This window comes from Anopheles maculipalpis, chromosome 2RL, assembly GCF_943734695.1.
Source record: "Anopheles maculipalpis chromosome 2RL, idAnoMacuDA_375_x, whole genome shotgun sequence".
Lineage (NCBI taxonomy): Eukaryota > Metazoa > Arthropoda > Insecta > Diptera > Culicidae > Anopheles > Anopheles maculipalpis.
This window is the reverse complement of record NC_064871.1, coordinates 70,922,806-70,942,370: the sequence shown is the minus strand read 5'-3', so window position 1 is coordinate 70,942,370 and position 19,565 is coordinate 70,922,806. Positions and strand designations below refer to the sequence as shown.

Below are 19,565 nucleotides of genomic sequence, written 5' to 3'. Positions count from 1 at the left end.
TTTACAGGGAAATGCAAATGATAGCGTGCGGCGGGCCAACTTTAGCGAGTATCGCAAGCGCTTATGAAATCCTCGACCATTGATATAAAAACCCCCAATACTTTAGCGAATCAGCAAAACTAGACACAAAATCCTCCAAAATAGTTATAGAAGCTGGTGCGATTGATATGGAAAATGTATACTAGCCGGTTGGAGGGTTGAAAAATGCTAAACAAGCTTTGTTACCTTAATATTTTATGATTGCATGCACTAAAAATCAGCACACGTTGCTATTTTGATAATACTTGCATTACATAAAATTCACAAAAACATATACTTTTTGGTAAAACTGTCACGCCCGGCTCTTTCTAAGCGAACGTAAAATATTTTTTGTACCTTAAGGGTTCTGTCGAACCGTTGCACGTCTTAACGATTTTTGAACGCCAAATGCGTATAACAGGTTGGCTGATAAGTCCCCGGTCTAACAAAGAAAAACACATTTTTTTGTCAAAATTCGTTTTTATTATTCAACATAGTTCCCTTCAAGAGCGATACAACGATTATAACGACCTTCCAATTTTTTGATACCATTTTGGTAGTACTCCTTCGGTTTTGCCTCAAAATAGGCCTCAGTTTCGGCGACCACCTCTTCATTGCAGCCAAATTTTTTCCCTGCGAGCATCCTTTTGAGGTCTGAGAACAAGAAAAAGTCGCTGGGGGCCAGATCTGGAGAATACGGTGGGTGGGGAAGCAATTCGAAGCCCAATTCATGAATTTTTGCCATCGTTCTCAATGACTTGTGGCACGGTGCGTTGTCTTGGTGGAACAACACTTTTTTCTTCTTCGTTCTTTTTCCGTTCGTCAAGCAACCAAAAGTTGCTTGACGAAAAGACGCTCTGTCTCACAAACTAATTGACATACAGACGTCAAATTTTGACACGAATCATTTGAAGGTTGGTGCTATATAAAAATAATATGCATTTAATACTAGCGGCGCCATCTATGTGTCAGACCGGGGACTTATCAGCCAACCTGTTACACGCACTGGTTTAAATCTTCAATCCGAATATGTTTTGGGGATACGGTCTTCTTTATTTTTGTCGTAATGGTTAATTAGAAAAGAAAATGCTTTATTATTTATCATTATAAGAATTTAATTTTCTTTTGGTTTTCGTGCACAGAAACCGGGTAATTTTATAAAATAATAATGTAAAAAAGTTTGTTTACATTTTCAACTCTTCAACTACATAATATACATTTTCCATATGAATCGCACCGGTTTCCGTAACTATTTTGGAGGATTTTTTGTCTATTTTTGCTGATTCCGCCCCACGCTATCATTTGCAGTTTCCTGTAAAATACAGGGTTTCGTTCCATTGAACTATTTAGTCGAACATTTTCAACGGGTAGTAGAATATTGCAAATTACTTGTGGAACATTTCAATCATTTAGTGGAATATTGCTTTCAATTATGGAAAATTTCCAACTCGACTATGGAGCTTTGGAACTTATGCCGAACGTTTGGTGCTTGCATATTAAAATGGGAATATGAAAATAGCATCGAATAGTTTGTTTACATCAGTATTATTTTCATTTGATAAAAATTTGAAAAAAAAATGTTTTCATCACTACTTCCTCAACCCAAAGCTGAAGGTAAAATTGAACTTCCATTTTATGATTGCAAAGTTCCGCAACGAGATTGCTATATTCCGCTATCTATTTGAAACATTCCCGTAAGTGATTCTACTATGCCCTGTGCCCTCATGGAGGGAGGTGTACAGGTTACAAAAAATATATTCTAACCGCTTGGATTTTGGCGTTTGTTTTTCTGAATCAACCATCTACTTTGCATCGTACAACGATGGATTTGCATCTTGACCGGTGTCAACTTAAGCGGCTTAGTTTGTCAGGTGCTCTTTCTACTGAACAAAATAATAAAAAGATACAAACCGTTAGCATTAGGTAATGATTGATCAGTTGATGCCAAAAACAGTACATATCATGTATGCTCTAATAAGTTCTCATGCGGCCTAATGAAAATATCATACGGTTGAATATGTTTCCCCAAGGGCCTGGCGGCTTGAAATTTTGGCTATCGTTTTGTCACTCCTAGTTGAATGCTCGCCCATGCGGACGGGAGGACGATTCGCATGAACTTGAAGTACCATTCAGAAGCGTTAGAAACCGTTGATGCTATCGTTGATCTGTCGGATCAAATCGGTTTTTTGAATATCTCTTCAAAAACTGACTGGAGGACGGACTATCCAACTACGTAGTATCAGCAAGTTAAGCAAGAAAAGAAAATTGAAGAGGCAGTCGCAACACACTTGCTTTCTTTTCGTATCCAAATAATAACGTTTTAAAGCAGTAATACATCCTTTGAAAGCCGCTTACATTAAGCAGCACGGCCTAAGAGTACCGATTACCAAGCCTATGTTAATATTTCATGTTCAATGCTGTGCAATGCTCAATCAACTCAACATAATGCACCAAGCTTATCACTCGCAATGTTCGACGCAATCATCTTCATCTACGGCTCAGGCAAGCTTGCCTACTCTGAAACGGCCACACTCAAAATTGCTCACTTATTTTTAAGCCACCGGTTTTCTTCCATCGCCACAAAACGACCCACCGCAATCGTGTACACGTGCTGAGGCATATGCGTTACGATGGCACACCTGTAGCAGCAATAGCTACAACAATATCATCTTGTCCTTGCTTTTGTCTGTGCCTGCAGGAGTGTGCGAGTGTGTGGTTCTCAGCTTCACTGTATGTTCACTTCCCGTGGCGAACGGATTTCACCGATTTATGGCTGCCTAATGGCGATGACAACCGGTATCCGGTAAATGGGTGGTGCCTCCCGGGTGGCTTTTATAACTTTTCCGCCGAAGTATTCTTATCGATCAAATTGGAAATCGTACCAACCTGCCTGCCTTCCCTTCCGTGCCACCGTCGGGTTAACAAAAGGACTTTCCGAATGTTAGAGCGCGCGTCAACGTGGGATATCGTGACTTTCGCCGAGGGCTGCGTAGCAACGCAGTTTTGCTTGTCGATTTGAAAATATCTTTCACCCGATTCACTCCCGTATACACACACCCTTGCGCTCGTCAAGTCACTTTGTTTAGATGCTTCGGGAAATGCACACACACACACGCACGCACACGCACAGGCGCTTCTGTAGGCCCTCAAGCGCGTACTGGTGCCGATTTAATTTCGCGTTTCGCTGTTCACTGATACCGATTGCAAATTGGAATTTCTTCCGATATGATGCGGCAACCGGGCCCGGTTACATATACGGCAAAAGGAAAAAAAAAAAACAGTGCTTTCCCAGTGTCTTTGTCTCCTGTCGTCGTTACCGCTCCGAACGATCTTTTCTCCCTCCATCCAGCTGGAAAAAAAACTCCAGGGCAAGTGCCACCCGGCCATCGAACCGTGAAGCACGATCACAAACGATTAGGCGCGCAAAGTTGGCAGAAAAATATGCTGCTATCGTTAAAAACTCATAAATTTTCCATCGCCGGCACACATCGTAAATATTTTGCAAGAATACTCCCGTGATGGCTATTTATGTGTGTTATTGCGCTTGTTGTGTGTTTGTTTGTGTGTGTGTTTTTTTTTTGTTGGTTTGTTCGCTTCTTGATTCCCTCTTTTTCAGACTGTCTTGTCTTAACTGCTTTCCCTCTTTTACACTTACTGTTGAGTTTAACGTTGCCATTTCACTTTTCCACCCGCATCATTAGCACTTTCCCCCCCTTTTCGTGCTCTCTCGTTCTCTCGCTTTTTCCTGCAATGGAGCAGTGCAGTTCCATCCAAACTGCATCACCACGGCTCGTTTAGTGTTTATTTTTATTCCTGCGGTGCCACGGTTCGCACGGCCAATGATCACGAAATGGCCGTTACAGACGATGGTAGCCGGCAAACAGTGGCAACATCACAACACTCGGCAGGCGTAGGTAGGTGGACAAACGGTGTGTGTGTGAGTGTGTGTGTGTTGTCGTTGCAGCTGCAGCACACTTGCTAATTATCTCTTCATTTGCCGTTCACAACATAAACGCAGTAGGCGGGTGGGTTTAAAAACAAAAAATTACGCCAACGACCCAACGCCACATGTATCTTCCAGCACAGAAGACCACACACAAAGACACATGTGCAAACACTAACGGTACGCGCAACGATCCCGACGGGACCTTCGATAACGGTCAATTACCGTACATTTTGTGCGTGTGTGCATGTGTGTGTGATACACTGTTTTGTTTGCTGCACCGGCCCCAAACACTGGCCCCGATAGTGCGGTCAGCCTGCACCACACATTCCACACAACTGCTGTTATTTGAAGCGCCCGTCGAATCTTTTTAATGCTTATGCACCATGTACGCCCGGTTACATCCCGGTAATCGAAAATTCCGCTTACAATTCCGTTTCAATACACTAACCGAACACTAACTTTATCGGCCGCCTGTACTGCTGGCGCACTGTTTCACAATCATCCGGAAGGAATGCACTCTCGGCAATGGGGCCACCCCGTGCAAAAATGCACCGCACCGCAGTTGTTAGAATATTCAGACAGACAATATCGGTGCGTGCAACGAACTTCGATACACGTCTCGTTTGTGCCGCATCGAGCGAAGAGAGCTGCTGCCCCAAGTGGAACCGGTTCCGTTGACGGTGGAAAAACGACTGTTCGTTTGGAGCGTACTATCTGCCACCCATTTCCATAACAGCGCTCAGTTTAGCGAACGCGCACGAGTCTGTGCTGAGTGCTCCGCGTGTGGGTTACGTTTCGATCGGTTTGAACGGCTCATAGATTTGAAGCTCGCTTTAAATTATTGAAGAAACAGATTGAAAAATTATTTTAAACAAAACTTCCTTTTTGTATTAGCTAAAGCAATGCGAGGTTTTGCTAATTTGTGTTTAAGTTATATTAATTTGTACCTCCAACACAGTGTTACAGCTAAATGCGCGAACCGTGCACATCGTGCCACTCAACTTCCCGAACGTGCACGAGTTTGTGTTGAGTGACTTGAACATGCAAGTTCCATGCTCAAGCTTCTTTTCCGAATGGTCACAATCAAACAAAGTTCATTCCAGTATTTTGAATAACTTCAAGGAACACATGGCTGGCACCCACATGGGCAATCCTAAAAATTATTGAGTCAGTATCCAAAACATACAAACCAAAATAAACGGAAATTTTCCATCAATTCGATTTGTTTTAACGTATGCATTAAAAAAATCAACTTTTTTCATGTGCATTGTAAAATTAAACGGTAAAAGATACTAAAATCAATCGTATTGATTTGCTTTCTTAAATAAATATCAAATTTAAGCAAAATATATCAAATCTTTACCTTGTCATCATGCGGCCTTTGGCTGTCATTTAAGCCATAAGTGTCAAAAAAAAGTTAATGTTTTTTCCTGTTAAAAGTTCGCCTATTTCAACAATTCTGCCCTGACACTGAACATGCAATTATTTAGATTGATCCACTTCTTCAAAATTATCTAGATAATTAGGTTAGCTACTTGGGATCCCCCAGAATCGCTCCAAACGCTAATTTTTTCCAGCGCTCGTTTCGAGTAGATAAAAACACTACTTCGCCCACTTTTTGCTCCTTTCAGGGATGGGCATGTGGCGCTACTATTGGAAGTCTAAAATTAAAATAGTCTAATTGCCAGTTCCAGGCTCCCACTCTTCCTTCTCCAGAAAGGTCAGAATCTGACACATATGACACCGATCGTATCCGGCCGATAGTAAATGTGACACAAACGCCGACTTTTGCGCAAACAACTTTTGGTTTTCTCGTCCTAGCTATTGTAAATTAAGAGAAAAAGCTCTCAAACTTTGACAATATGTAGTCAACTAATATACATACATTGACCACTGACCGGTGGAAAGACCACCAGGTGACAGGGTACGCGCATAAAAATTGGGAATATTTTTGGCACTTTTTTAAATGCATACGTTAATCCCGAAAATTTAAAATCAGGAACCCTCCGAAATGATAAAACGACGACGTGCCGTCATGCTGAAGAATAAATAAATAACCCTCAAAAACTAGTGTGGTGCTGCGGGAGTGACGTTAGTCTTTCGATCGGTAGGAACGGATTCATCCGCATCCAATACTGACATCCAAGCTAGAAATGACATCAAGTAAACTTACTTACCTATCCAGCGCTGCAACTGCTTCGCGGTCTGGTGGATGCATCATTACCATTACGTCAATTAATTTTGAGATAGCCTACCATGATTCTTCTGTTCACCTCTCAAACTCTTCTTAAATCCAAACTTTCTATTATTACTTTTTTTTATAAGTTTCAGCTACGTAAGCAAAGCTTCATACCAAGGCCTTATTTGAGAACGAACAGTGAAATGTGGCCGAGTAAAAATAAGTAATTTTTTAAATCGATTACTTATGTAATCGACTAGAAAACAAAATAGTTATGAAATTTCAAGCGAAGAAGGAGATGTCCTGTCGGACGAGCGAGAGGTGATCAACAGGTGGAAGTGTTAGTTCGACAGACACCTTAACGGAGCAGATGGAGGAGGCACCACACTAGGCGTAGTAAGCAGAGGAGTACAAAGCTACGACAGCCAGCATGACGATGACGAGGTACCCCCGCCATCCCTGGGCGAGGTCATCAGTGCCATCAAACAGTTGAAATGTAACAAATCAGCTGGCAGCGATGATCTGGTGGCCGAACTGTTCAAGATAGGTCCGGAGAGGATTTCCGCCATCATGCATCGGCTGATTGTTAAGATTTGGGATCAGGAAGAACTACCGGACGAATGGAAACTGGGTGTCTTACACCCGGTGTACAAAAACGGACGAATGTATGGAAGGGGTGCAGAGCAAGGTGAGAGTTTTAAGCATGCTGTCGGAATCGTTCGAATCTCACCAGGGTCTGAAGCAAGGTGACGAACTCTCCTGTTTGTTGTTCAACATCGCTCTGGAGGGTGTCATGCGAAGTGTGGGCTTCGACATCCGGGGCACGATTTTCACCCGATCTCTTCAATTCCTTGGCTACGCGGATGACATCGACATCATCTGGGGAGGCGTAAGAGGCGTACACCCGACTGAAACGTGAGGTCAGTAGACTTGGATTGAGGATCAATGCGACGAAGACAAAATACCTGCTTGCCGGAGGATTTGACCGTGATAGAGCCCGACTCGGAAGCAGAGTATCAGTTGATGGCGACGATCTCGAGGTAGTAGAGGAGTCCTGCTACCTTGGTACGATCGTAACTTCGGACAACAACGTAAGCAGCGAAATCCGAAGGCGCATTGTTCAGGGGAATCGTGCCTGCTACGGACTCCACAAACTCCTGCGATCCAGAAGAATCCAACAACACACGAAATTAAGGATATACAGCACCTCGATACGTCTGGTAGTCCTCTACGGGTATGAGTCCTGGACTATGCTGACGGAGGAATCAAAATCACTCGCCATTTTCGAACGACGGGTGCAAAGGACTATCTTTGGTGGTGTGTGCGAGTAGGGCGTGTGGCGAAGAAGAATGAACTACGAGCTGGCTGAGCTGTTTGGCGGTGCTGATATCCTGAAGGTAGGCAAAGGCAGAAGGATACTTTGGTTGGGTCACGTGATGAGGATGCCGGACTCATGCCCCACCAAGAAGGTGCTCGTCAGCGACCCGTTCGGCACGAGGCGTAGAGGAGCACAGCGAGATCGTTGACTGGATCAAGTGGAGTATAATCTAACGGATATCGTATGCAGCCGTGGATGGAGGATTGTAGCCCTAGACCGAATTTCCGGGAAACTTATTGGAGACCTGGCCATTTCGATACGACGTGCTCAATCCTGAGCAGGCCAAGAAGAAGAAGATTTATGTAATCGACTAGAATTCAAAATAGTTATGAAATTTCAAGCATACTAAACTTAACAAAAATGGTGTGCCTTCCAGGCCGTTCAATTGAAAACATAAACAATTCATATTTACTTATTTTACTTATTTATTTATTGCCGTAAGTCTATCTGGTAATTAGTTCTACAAACATACAAATATATACGCTGACCAGACGGAGTTGACGGAAAAACAGTATATATATTTAAAACAAAATCAGCACATGGAGTATTTTTAATGAAGACAATAAATCATGTTACATTTTTCTTTAGTTTTCAATTTAGCTGAATTAGAAACTTGTCGCAATAAAGAATGAGTATTTGAAAAATTTTCATAGAAGAGACACATTAGTCACAATTGCTTCGTATTTGGTTCGTGCTGAAAAATACTTGAGTCTTAAAGTTTGTTGAGTAATTTTCAAAACCAGTCGTTTCAACGAAAACTCTGGGAATGCCGCACACGTCTGATCAGCCTACAAATAAATTTGTTCGATACAAAGTGTGGTAACATTTTGTTTTACATTAAAACCGATTGTTTGCACTTTACAGTGCAATCAGTAAAATCATATTGAAATATCTTTCTTTTTTTAAACACAATGAACATATTGTATCATAGTTATACATAAGTAAAAACTCGTTTTCGTGTATTCCTTCAAATTCAATTCATGTTTACAATTTAATCACCAGCCATAACTTATTCCACTAACATGGTATTATAGAACCCTGCTTTCACAGACCTTCTACTAACTAGCCCTAATGGTACCGATTTGGAATAAAAAATATACACAATAAAATAGAATAACCTATGACTCTTCTGCCGAAGCCTGTACATTTACTGGCAGTAATATAACGGTTGGATGAGTCGTCTGATTTTGAAGAAAATATTTGCATGTTTTTAGGCTAGTTTCTACCATGCTAGATGTTGAAATGGGCATAGACAGCATCGTTTTATAGCTATCCAGTTCATTAAGTTGACATTCATTGTACTTTTGGTACCCGTCCTCTAATCTCTGTAACGATCCATGGCTCGTAAATTGTGCCTCACGCTTTGACAAAATAAACCCATTGATGAAACACATTTTAACATCAAGCAACATTTGTTCAGCAACCATTCCACCAGCTGCCGGAGGATCGAAGTCTTCTACGCGATGAATCATTAAGGCGTGCTCATACAGTACTCTCAATTGCTTAAAGCTTTTTGTACAGTAATCGCAATTGAATTTTATAACATGGCTCGCTACATGCATGCCCATGCTCAATTCGTCCTCGCACTTTTCCGGACATGTGCCACAAATGTATTTGATTATTTTGAGCTCGTCAGTAGTTTGCACGTTAAGCTTGCTGCCCAGCGTCAATGCCCATTGAATGAAATTATCATCAATGTGATCGTAAGGTGAAATATACTCCTTACTGATCGTAGTATGAAACTGTTGGAAGTGATGGCTGAATTCCTTTTCATTGCCCGTTCCGTTGAGATATGCACAAAGACCACACTTCATGGCGTTCCAGTAGTCAAGGCATATGAATGTTTTCCCTTCATGCTTTTTATCGTGATGCATCCTAAGTGCAGCATACGTATCTTCCTTGTCACAGTAAAAGCAACGTGCAATACTAAACAACCGAAATCCTGTAAAGGATCCCGCTACCTGATTGGACCGTTCGATGTTTGGGTCACAAAGGAAATTTCTGCTCACTGCACCATGCACGATCCGAGAGTGCATGTGCAGTGACTTGTAGTGGTCGAAACTGTTATCACAAAAGATACAACCGTATTTGGTGCAGTGAATCCAGCGGCTCGTAACATCTTTTTTTACAGCAACTCTTCTTGACGCGCGACGTTCCATGGACAATCCACACATTACCGTGCTTGGTGACAAGCTTTGCTGTATTTCTGAAGCTGTCGCTACTGTTGTATCATCCTTCTGTTGCACTGTAGCAGTGTCAGTTAATGCTTCATTAGATTCCTTCATAGCTGTAGAGCTACCGTTATCTGTGCCAGCAGCGGTGCCAGCTATGCTCGGTTGATCACCTTCCGGTAAAACATTCTCGCCAACAACTTGCTCTTGTGTAATTTCCGCCGTTTTTAAATCGTTCTCTATTTTCACTTTTGTAATAAGCGGATATTCACTACATTCCGTTCGGAAATAATTATGTTCTCTGAGTATCGGACATTTGCGACGTAACTTTTTACCGGTGGGATCATCAAGATCGTTTTCGAGATCGGACAATATATCTTCACAATCATCCCCATGATCACTTGCCGAAGAAATGGAAAATGACTCAATAACATCGTCTATGATTTGTAAATCACTAGAATCATCCGTGTCGACAGTAGAATCCGTTTCTCCGTTGTTGGATGAATTTTCTATCTCCGCCTCGTGGTACATCTCTATCATTACCACGTCCTGATTTGGATGATTCTCTTTAAAATGTTTGATGCTTTTCTCTTTCGTCAACATGCGTGCATTGCACAACGAACACATGAACCGTTCGCCCGGCAAATCGTGCACGTTCTGCATGTGCTCCATGACGGTTTGTCTGAAGGACGATTTCAACTGGCAAACGTTACATTCCCATTGATCTGCTGATTCGCGCAACACTTTTATCTCGCACTTTGGCGAATGAAATGCACCCTTTATGTGCATTGCTACATTTTCAAACAAATAATGATAGTACGCACAGGCCCCACAGGCATACAAATTTTCGCCATGAAAGTATAGGTGTTCGAAAATCGTTTCCGGGTTTTTGTACCAATCCTTGAACATTTTGTTGCAATGCGCACAAAGGTAATGGCTGCGCTTGTTGTTTGGACACTCTTGCAAAAGATGCTTTTGAAAGGATAGCTTACTAGTTTCGGTCACGTTGCACAGCCCACATTTGTACAACAGGCTGAAATGAGGCTGAACCGTATAGTTCTTTACCGTTCGCTGCTCATAGGTCCTTACTGGTCGTAGCAGCGGTTTGTTCATCGAATTTTCATTGCGCGTACGATGTTCGCCAAGTTCTATCGTCTTCTGGATGTATTTTAACTTTTCCTCCACACCAATTACGCCCGGCATCACGATAATTATGTCTGACAGTATTTCCGTCTTTGCCGGATGGGCATAGGACAGCTGAACCGAAGTGCATGAATGGCTTTCGCTCATGTGGGTGACAACATTGGTGAGCAGAAAATGTCTGTAGCAGCACAGAAAGCAAGCATACTGATTGAGACTGTGTACCGAAAGATGGTACAAGTAATTGCTTAGATTATTTAACTGAAGCGCACAGTGAGGGCATGTGATTGTTATCGGATGTTCTACCGACAGCAAACCGTGGCTGCTTTTCATGTGTTGAAATAGTGCGTTCTGAGTCTCGTATCGAAGCGTACAGGATCCTATTCCACACGCATTGATGTCCTTTGACGTTATTTTGGTGTTGTTCATGCAGATGCTCAAATATTGATAATACTTATCCAAATCACCCTTATACTCCGTTAACCGGAAGCTTATCTCCTTGACTTTATATGACACTTCACCGACAGAGTTGCGCTTAAGATTAGTCGAAGATTTTGCGTGCTCTGAGTACGTCATAGTGTGCTTTACAAGTTCAGTATGGTTAGGCCTGCATTCCGTAGTTTCCACACTTGATCTCTTTGTGGGCGTGATCAGACCCGTTTTGTGCTTTGCGTTGTAACTGCTAGTGGAGTTGTTTTCTATTTTTTTTGGTTGCCCACTGTACTGTTTGGTCACCTCAAAATGACCGAATGTTGACTGTGGTGTTACAGTAGGCTGCACTTTATTAGGAGATTTCGTTAACGTTATGCTGAAGTTTTTAGATAATTTTTGCATTGCTGGGTCTAACCTGGTTCGTTTGAATGTACGAACAGGTTTCGAATCGGTTGCTTCTCTTACAATAACTTTACTGGCAGGAACAATGCTGACTTCTTCTCTTGTAAAGGAAAATTTTCTGTTCAATTGTGCGTTCGGTAACGTTTGCTGTGCGTTAAGAACCGTTCCATTATTAGTGAGCTGAATTCCTCCCTGAATATTAAGTATTTTTGGAATTTGCAGCTGTTCATCTCCGGCTTCTTTTTCTATTGGGCTTGTTTTAGATTTAATGGCATTATCATTGCCGGTTTGCATAACACAATCTAGAGATTTCACACATTCCGCAGGAACTATTCCTCTTAAATCTAGCAAATAATTTTTTTTCGGCGGATGCAAATCCTACGGAGGAGAAAATTCGAGAAAAGAGAAAATATATCAGGCTTAGGTTGATAAAAAATGCTTTTTGACATTTTCTTACCTTAGCTTCACGCCTTTTCGAACAAAACATTGGTTTAGCTGCATGAACGTTGCCTAGATGTCGTTGCATCATTTGCTTAATGTTGCAGGCATAATCACAATACAGGCATTCATACGTTCCAATATAATGGCAAAGCAAATGTGCTGCAGCATTATCTTTCATGATTTTCTTATGACACCAACAGCACGATACAGTTGTTCCGTCATGTACCGTTTTTATATGCTGTATGTATGATGATATGGCCAGAAAATGCTGGTTACATACTGTCGAAAATGAAAAAAAAAACACATTAATTCATTTCACTAAAATATAGGTTCACAATACATACCTGTACACTTCAATAGCTTTTGGCGTACCTTTCCTCTCATAGCCCCGTTCAAAAGTTCAGCTCCAACTATCTCATGATGTAGGGGCAGTTCTATGATTGATTTTATAACGCACCGCTCTTCCGTGTGATATATTTTTTGATGATGTAAAACATTTGCGGCGTCCAATGCGCGATAAAAGCAATAACTGCACTGATACCGACATTGTCCGTGTTCTATTTTGATGTGCGCAATCATATCGGCGATCTGATTGAATGTTAAAACGCAATAAGCACATCTTAAAGTATCCACATTATCATCGTGGTTCTGCAAATGGAGTATCATGGCCTCGGTATCATTCGTAGTAAAACTACAGTAACTTCCCATGCACTTGTACAGCTGCATTAAGGATTCGCCGTCGAGCATCGGGCTGCACCAATCCCAACATTTCGTCAACAGTTCCTTGGTCCAGGGTTTTAGGACATTTTTTATGTGTGGCGTTTGGTTTGGTTGTTGTAGGAATTCCATCTTGACGATACAGTTGGTTTTAAATATAGTATGAAGAATCTGTACAGCAATATCTGAAAAAAAGAGATTTAAAAACATATATTTTTTAATGATATTTTATCAATCCCTGACCTCGGTTCCTTTGTATATGCATCAGCATTTTGTTACCACTAAATCACAGTGTCGCCTCGGTCAAGGTCAATTTTTGTATTACAATTATATTTGAACATTTAATTATTATTTACTTTCTGCTTTCAACATCCGAGTGACTTACTGCATAGTAAGATCACCTTTATATCTGATTCTCAAACTACTTCTGTAATACTTTTTTTTTATTCATAAGGGACGGCCAGGCCGTATTGCTTTCTGTAATACTTCTAATGGATAGAATGGATTCTTCTTGGCCTATCGACTTCCGGGTCATACCGAGCATCGAATGACTCACGAGACTTATAGATACCACGTAATTACACAGTCAGCACTCGCTACGTGGGAACAATCCGGATGAGATTTGAACAACGTGAACATCATTTGGTTCGACTATCCGTGCAATTTCCTTACCCTATACTTCCATAGGGTTATCAAGGCTCAAGCTATAACAACGAGGTGATGAAAGTTTTTTACTTTTACTTGGTCTTTGTCTCGTTAATCTGCAACCCGAGGTTTTCAGCCGCCTGCTCGATACTTTGGTAGGCTTCTGGGAAAACCTCAGACCAATGATGTCTATATCATCAGCGGGTGCCAGGCCCTCTCTAGCGCGCCCACCAGCATCCTAGCGCGCAATGATGTTTTCGGTGCTGCCTTTTGACCCGAAATAGGTGATGTTTTGGACGACTTCAAATTTACGGTCACCTATCCGTACATCACCCCCACGTAGTTCCGGATTTCTTAGTAAGGCCCGCTGATGGTGCCACCGTCAATTTGATCTTTGTCTCGTTATTCTGCAACACGAGGTTTTCTGCTGCCTGCTCTATCCTTTGGTAGACATCTGCTACCTGGGAGAGCCGCAGACAAATGATTTCTATATCATCAGCGCCTCTAGCGCCAAGTGGAATAGGAGACAGGCGAGCCCATCTCCCTGACGCAGGCCTTTGGTGGTATCAAAGGACCCTGAGAGTTTTTCATCCACCTTCACCTGGCATGTCATGGCATGGTCATTCTAACAAGCCTGATCAGTTTGGCCGGGATTCCAAAAGAGCTTATGGCCTCGTAAAGATTTAAGAGGTGGTACGTGTTCAACTGCTGTTCAGCCATCTTCTCCAAAATTTGCCGCATAGTGAATGCATGCAAGATCTTAACGATGCATAAAAAAAGTTAGACTCACAAGAGCCAAAAAGTTGCTTCGCTTGGCCGAAAGAGATGAATTACCGAATTTGGTTTTCTCTTATGAGAAACCATTTGTTTTCCAGTAGTTTGTGAACAAACGAAACAATCGTGTTTACTTGCCAGAAAGATCAGCTGAAAATTTGCAACCTCTGTTGGCAGAACTCAAAAGCCATGGTCAGTGCTGAGTCCTGTTGGAATGTTCAACGTCTGCGGCCAAATTGTTGGCAAGCCCAGGGCATCAGAGTTCGCTACAAAATATTTTCACGACAGATTTGCGCTTTTATTTTGACCCCACTGGCAATGAATACGAGCAGTGAGCGACTATCGGTGGTTGTGGCAGCCCACACCATAGCCATAGGCTTGGAAGACGAACCGTGCAAGGTACAGATTTTGTATCAAATATTGTACTTATGGGTACACTCCGTATACCTTGAATTTTACGCCAACGTACATTGAAGCAAAGTAAAGGTAAAGATGATATTGATGGTCCTACCTTCACCCCTGCATAGGATCAAGCTGGACGTAGCTATCATTATTATATTTTGTATATATTAGCTAGTACATACGAATCGAATGGGTGTCAGTTTTTTTTTTTACTTTGGTAGACATTGCATTTCGGCAGATTATATTAACTATCAAAAGATGAACGATTTCTTTTATAAAACTTAAATGTCAGCTAGTTTACCCTGGGCCGTCCTAATGAGCAAAACTTTCGCCCGTGGATAGCCCCCTTCTTGATTTAACGACCTTCTAGGTCACGCCGGGGCATCGAATGACTTACTAAACCTGCCGATACCACGTAGTTGGATAGTCAGTCCTCACTATGGGGGGATGGTCCGGATGGGATTTGAACTCCGTTCCTGTCGTTTTAAGAGTGGCGCTGCTGTCGCCTATACCACCGGAGCGCCCCGACGTAAAAGATTGCAAACATTGAACAAATAGTTCAAATTCGAACCATGCATCACAATCTATTACATGCTATTACAGGAATATCTGTACGTTTGGCACATCCTTCAGCCAATGTGAGACATTTATTTGTGATACTTTTTGATTCAATTTATAAGTTAGCTTTTCGAAATTAAAAAAATTGACTAGCTCTGAGAAGAAGTAAGTTTGATTGAAAACCACTGCCGCCTGAGGAAATGTCAAATCCTTCGAGTACATGAAAAAATGACAGACCCGGAATGACGTTCCGCATTGGACCGCCCTAGCATAGTTGTTCGTGACTCGCAAAACATACCTGTTACGTGCAGGAAAACACTTTGTTCAATTATTCTTCACAACGAACAAATGCTGCATCCCCTTTAAAGGCAAGAAATCACCCACTAACTCTTAATCACAACAATAATTCACCGTCTACTATCGATAATAGAACCAGCTACGGTGCGGGCACATCCGTTCTTCACGACGTCTGTATTGACAACTAATGTCAAACAATTGACATTTGTTGTGCGTCTGTCATATTTTGACTGAGTACTTTGAACATTCCAGATTTTTTATTTTTTTTTTTATTTATAGATGCTTTATGTCTTAGAGATTACATTCGCCTCTGTACTGTAACAAAAAATGGTTTAATCCAATACAAAACTATCGTATATGTGGCTTACATATTATGGAAAACTATTGCGATTATGGCATATGGTATCGGATAAGTTTAATCTATTGGTTAAATTTCTTTGTATAAATTACTGATGCGAATGAGGCGGTACTGATACTGTAGTACGGTATTCGATACTGATCGAATGAGGCGGTTCTACTGTAGTTTGTAAGGTAACAGGATTCTCGTTAAATCAGTTTCTAGTTGGCAGGTGGCTCGGTGTGTCGTATATCCATGGCAATCGGTGAGGATGTGGCGGACGGTGATGTCAACACCACAGAAGCTGCAGATTTTTTTTAATTAAATAGTAAAAGAACGATACTGTTTATTTCATGTTCCACCGCATTTCTACCATGTTTTTTTCTAGGCTTTTAAATGTGCCCAGTTGCATTCTTCAAGCATTTGTATTAAATTACTAGTGGGACATTACATTTATGAGGTTTACACTGTCGAAGGAAGCAGGGTTGATGTAATAAAGAGGTTACACATTTGTTTCCATCGATATTTATCGGCACATTTGCATAATGTTTTATCTTTTATTCTATATTATTGGTTAACAAAATCAAAAAACATAAGAAATTGAAAGTACAAAAGAACGGAGTGTAAACTTTGATAGCTACCAGGTAATAAGTACGACATACTTTATTGTTCTTGAACTACATTCAGCTTAAAGCTTAAACCCTGAATGTATCGCAACAACACCGAAGGTTAAATTTTCATATTGAACACATTTGAAACCAGCGTTCTCAATCATCATTTTGAATTCATGTTGCGGTGGAAACTTTCGGATGCTCTCTACCAAGTACTGATACGGTTGCCATTGGTTGGCTAAAATTTGTCCCATCGGTGGAATAACTTGAAACGAATATTGGTCATATAACCTAAAAACGCAATGAAACGGTCAGAATCAGTATTTGGACTTAAGTTAAGCTATTGAAATATTACCATTTCAGGTACTCGTTGTTGACATGGCTGAATTCAAGACACATGAAACGACCACCCGGTTTAAGGACTCGATAGGCCTCGGCAAGAACCTAGAAAATGATACAAAATCAATTACATTAGCTTCCATCCTAGTCTAGTTTAAGCAAGAGCAGATGTACCCGATCGATATGAGTACAGTTTCTGATTCCAAAAGCAATTGTGTACACACTAAACGACGAATCATCGAAAGGCAATTTTTCGGCATCTGCACAAACCCATTCAATCGTATCGCCGGCAGTTGGCAAGTTCAATCTACCAATACAAGATAAAGTTTATCATTTATGAGGTACAACACCGGCACCCTTCTGTACTATATACTTTTCCCAGCGTTTTTGACCAACATCAAGCATATTTTGATTGATGTCACACACCGTGACATGACTTGGTTGTCGATCGCCAGCTGGAAGTTTCTGTAAATATTTCATGTAACGGAATGAAATATCTCCCGTGCCGCCAGCCATGTCGAGAAGCCGTATTCCGTTCCCGACCGGTGATAATCGTTCCATGAAGATATCTTTCCATATTCGGTGAACTCCCATCGACATAGCATCGTTCATCAAATCGTACGATGCCGCAACCTCTTCAAACACTTTGTGCACCTTTTTCCATTTGTCATTTTCTTTAACCGTTTGAAATCCAAAATGAGTTTCGGAATCGTTGTGCTGTGTGAGATTTTTAGCTTCTTGCTTAACATTGCTAGAATATCGAACTAGCGCAAGTCTGTATATTTGGCTACGGTGCACAATTCGTCGCAACAACGACATTATGTAGTCAATAATTTATCTACGGTATGTTTACGGCACGGTTTATTTTGGTAACTGTCATGCGGCTTGACCCATTAGGCCGCGTGTACACGTACTGACATTACATCAACTTGACAATTACGTGAAAACGCATCACGGTGTAAACAAGCGCTTCGTAAAAGTTTACACGAATTGTGTACAAATACATATGTAATCTTGTAAATCGAGAACTCTTTAGAAAAAGGGCTATTAATTAGAATGCCTGGAGGGTACAGGTACAAGTTTATCACTTGACAAAGTTGTTCACCAATGCCAATATATATTTTGGTTCTTCTTCTTTTGCTACTACAACCATGAAAGGTTGGCCTCGATCTTGATTTCGTTTTTTTCTATCTGCACAGTCTAGCGCGCTTCTTGAGTCTTAAGCCTATCCATTCTCTATATATTCATGAGGTCCTGAAATGTTGAGTTGAGCAAGCGTAACAAAACCTTTGCAAGTAACTCCTAAAACAGCCATGACTGAAAAAGAACTGCGCGTCGAAGATGTTTACGTCATCGCGCATTCTTTTCCGCCCCATGGATGATCCCACATTCGTTACGTAGTGGGTTCTAATATTTTTTCATCGATCCAGCCCTTCTGGTCTAACAGTAAGTCAAGACATCCTCAAAATCGATGCACCCGCCTTTACGCGTGCGTTACGCACTTCCACCACGTCTAACCATTCTTCTGTCCATCTTGCTCACAGTTTTCCACTTATGGAAGTCGAAGGGAGTCCCCCGGAGGTATTCCAATGCGGCACGGATAGAAATGGCAAGAACATCGAACTAAATGTAATGATAGGATTAAAAATAAACATACCTCAAGATATTTTCACCTTGCACACGCCTAATTTTGAAATATTAGTATTCATTAAATAGTTGACGATATCCGATGAAACATTTCTCTGACAAAGCTTGTTGTTATCGGATGAATTCGAACGAATCCTTTACTCGATCTCTCCGCAAGTGTCCTTACGGCTTTGGTTCAATGGATGTTTCGAAGACTTGATATTCGTACGGATGGCGTACTAGACCCAAACGCAAGTTCAAGGAGCTCAAAATCGGCAGATCCTTCTAGATAGATAGTAAATTTTACGTTGTCCATCATTATCTTCACCGTAATACGATACGCTTACTCCTGGTGGCTCTCGATGGTCGCTTATACGCCGACCACCATGTGTGGCAACAATTTTGAAGTTCCTTCCTTCACCAGTGTATCGACAAATGTAGTGTTATGTCCTTTTCTCGTTCCTCTCTGCCCTGGAGGAACGCCTGCCACTATTCAATTAATAGGTGTCCGATGAGCACGCGACCTGAAAGTAATACTTGTCACTAAGCTTTTTTTTTTTGACGATCGCAACGCGAACTTGGTCAATTCGGCTTATCGGACACTTGGACTTATCAGAAGACTCTTCTCGGAGTTCTCCGACCATCAGTGCTTTAGAGCGCTGTATCATGGCCTTGTCCGACCAAATCTTGAATATGCGAGTATTGTGATTAGAGCATTCTTGGTCGCTTCCTCGTTGTATTACCACCCTTCTCAACTCGGTGTCATGTTTTGGAGCTTCCCTCATTGGAATCGAGTCGTTCTCAGGCTCAAGCTGTATTTATCGTTGGATTGATTCTTAGAATTTCCCATGCGCCATCCATCCTTTCTGTTATTCTTTTCTATGTCCCCTCACTATCTCTTCGTCCTCTACTAGTTCACTACTAGTCCGATCCACTATTACTTTGTTTCCGTCATTTCGGTGGTTTTTTTTTCTAACCATTTTAACTTTGCCATCTCTCTATCTTCTTTCCGTTCTAGACTTTCTTCCTCTTTTACTTTTTAATATTTCTCCTATTCTCATTCTTTGCTCTTTTCTTCGACACGGGCTCAGTTTTTACTCTATTTACTATAGTTTTTAGTTTTAAATTAGTTTAAGTTTATGATTGTATAGC

General features: G+C 41.4%; 2 protein-coding genes across 2 annotated transcripts in view; both read right to left on the bottom strand.

Annotated features, from left to right (window-relative positions):
• LOC126567447 (RNA cytidine acetyltransferase) overlaps positions 1 to 19,565 on the bottom strand; it is a 617,063-nt gene that overhangs the window by 433,230 nt on the left and 164,268 nt on the right. The window lies entirely within an intron of this gene.
• On the bottom strand, positions 16,506 to 17,621 carry LOC126556246 (2-methoxy-6-polyprenyl-1,4-benzoquinol methylase, mitochondrial). Its single transcript, XM_050211472.1, has 4 exons — positions 17,161 to 17,621; positions 16,962 to 17,094; positions 16,804 to 16,892; positions 16,506 to 16,739 (listed from the first exon to the last, which is right to left on the bottom strand). The coding sequence occupies exons 1-4, from the start codon at positions 17,604 to 17,606 to the stop codon at positions 16,526 to 16,528; spliced, it is 882 nt and encodes a 293-aa protein (XP_050067429.1). The 5' UTR covers positions 17,607 to 17,621; the 3' UTR covers positions 16,506 to 16,525.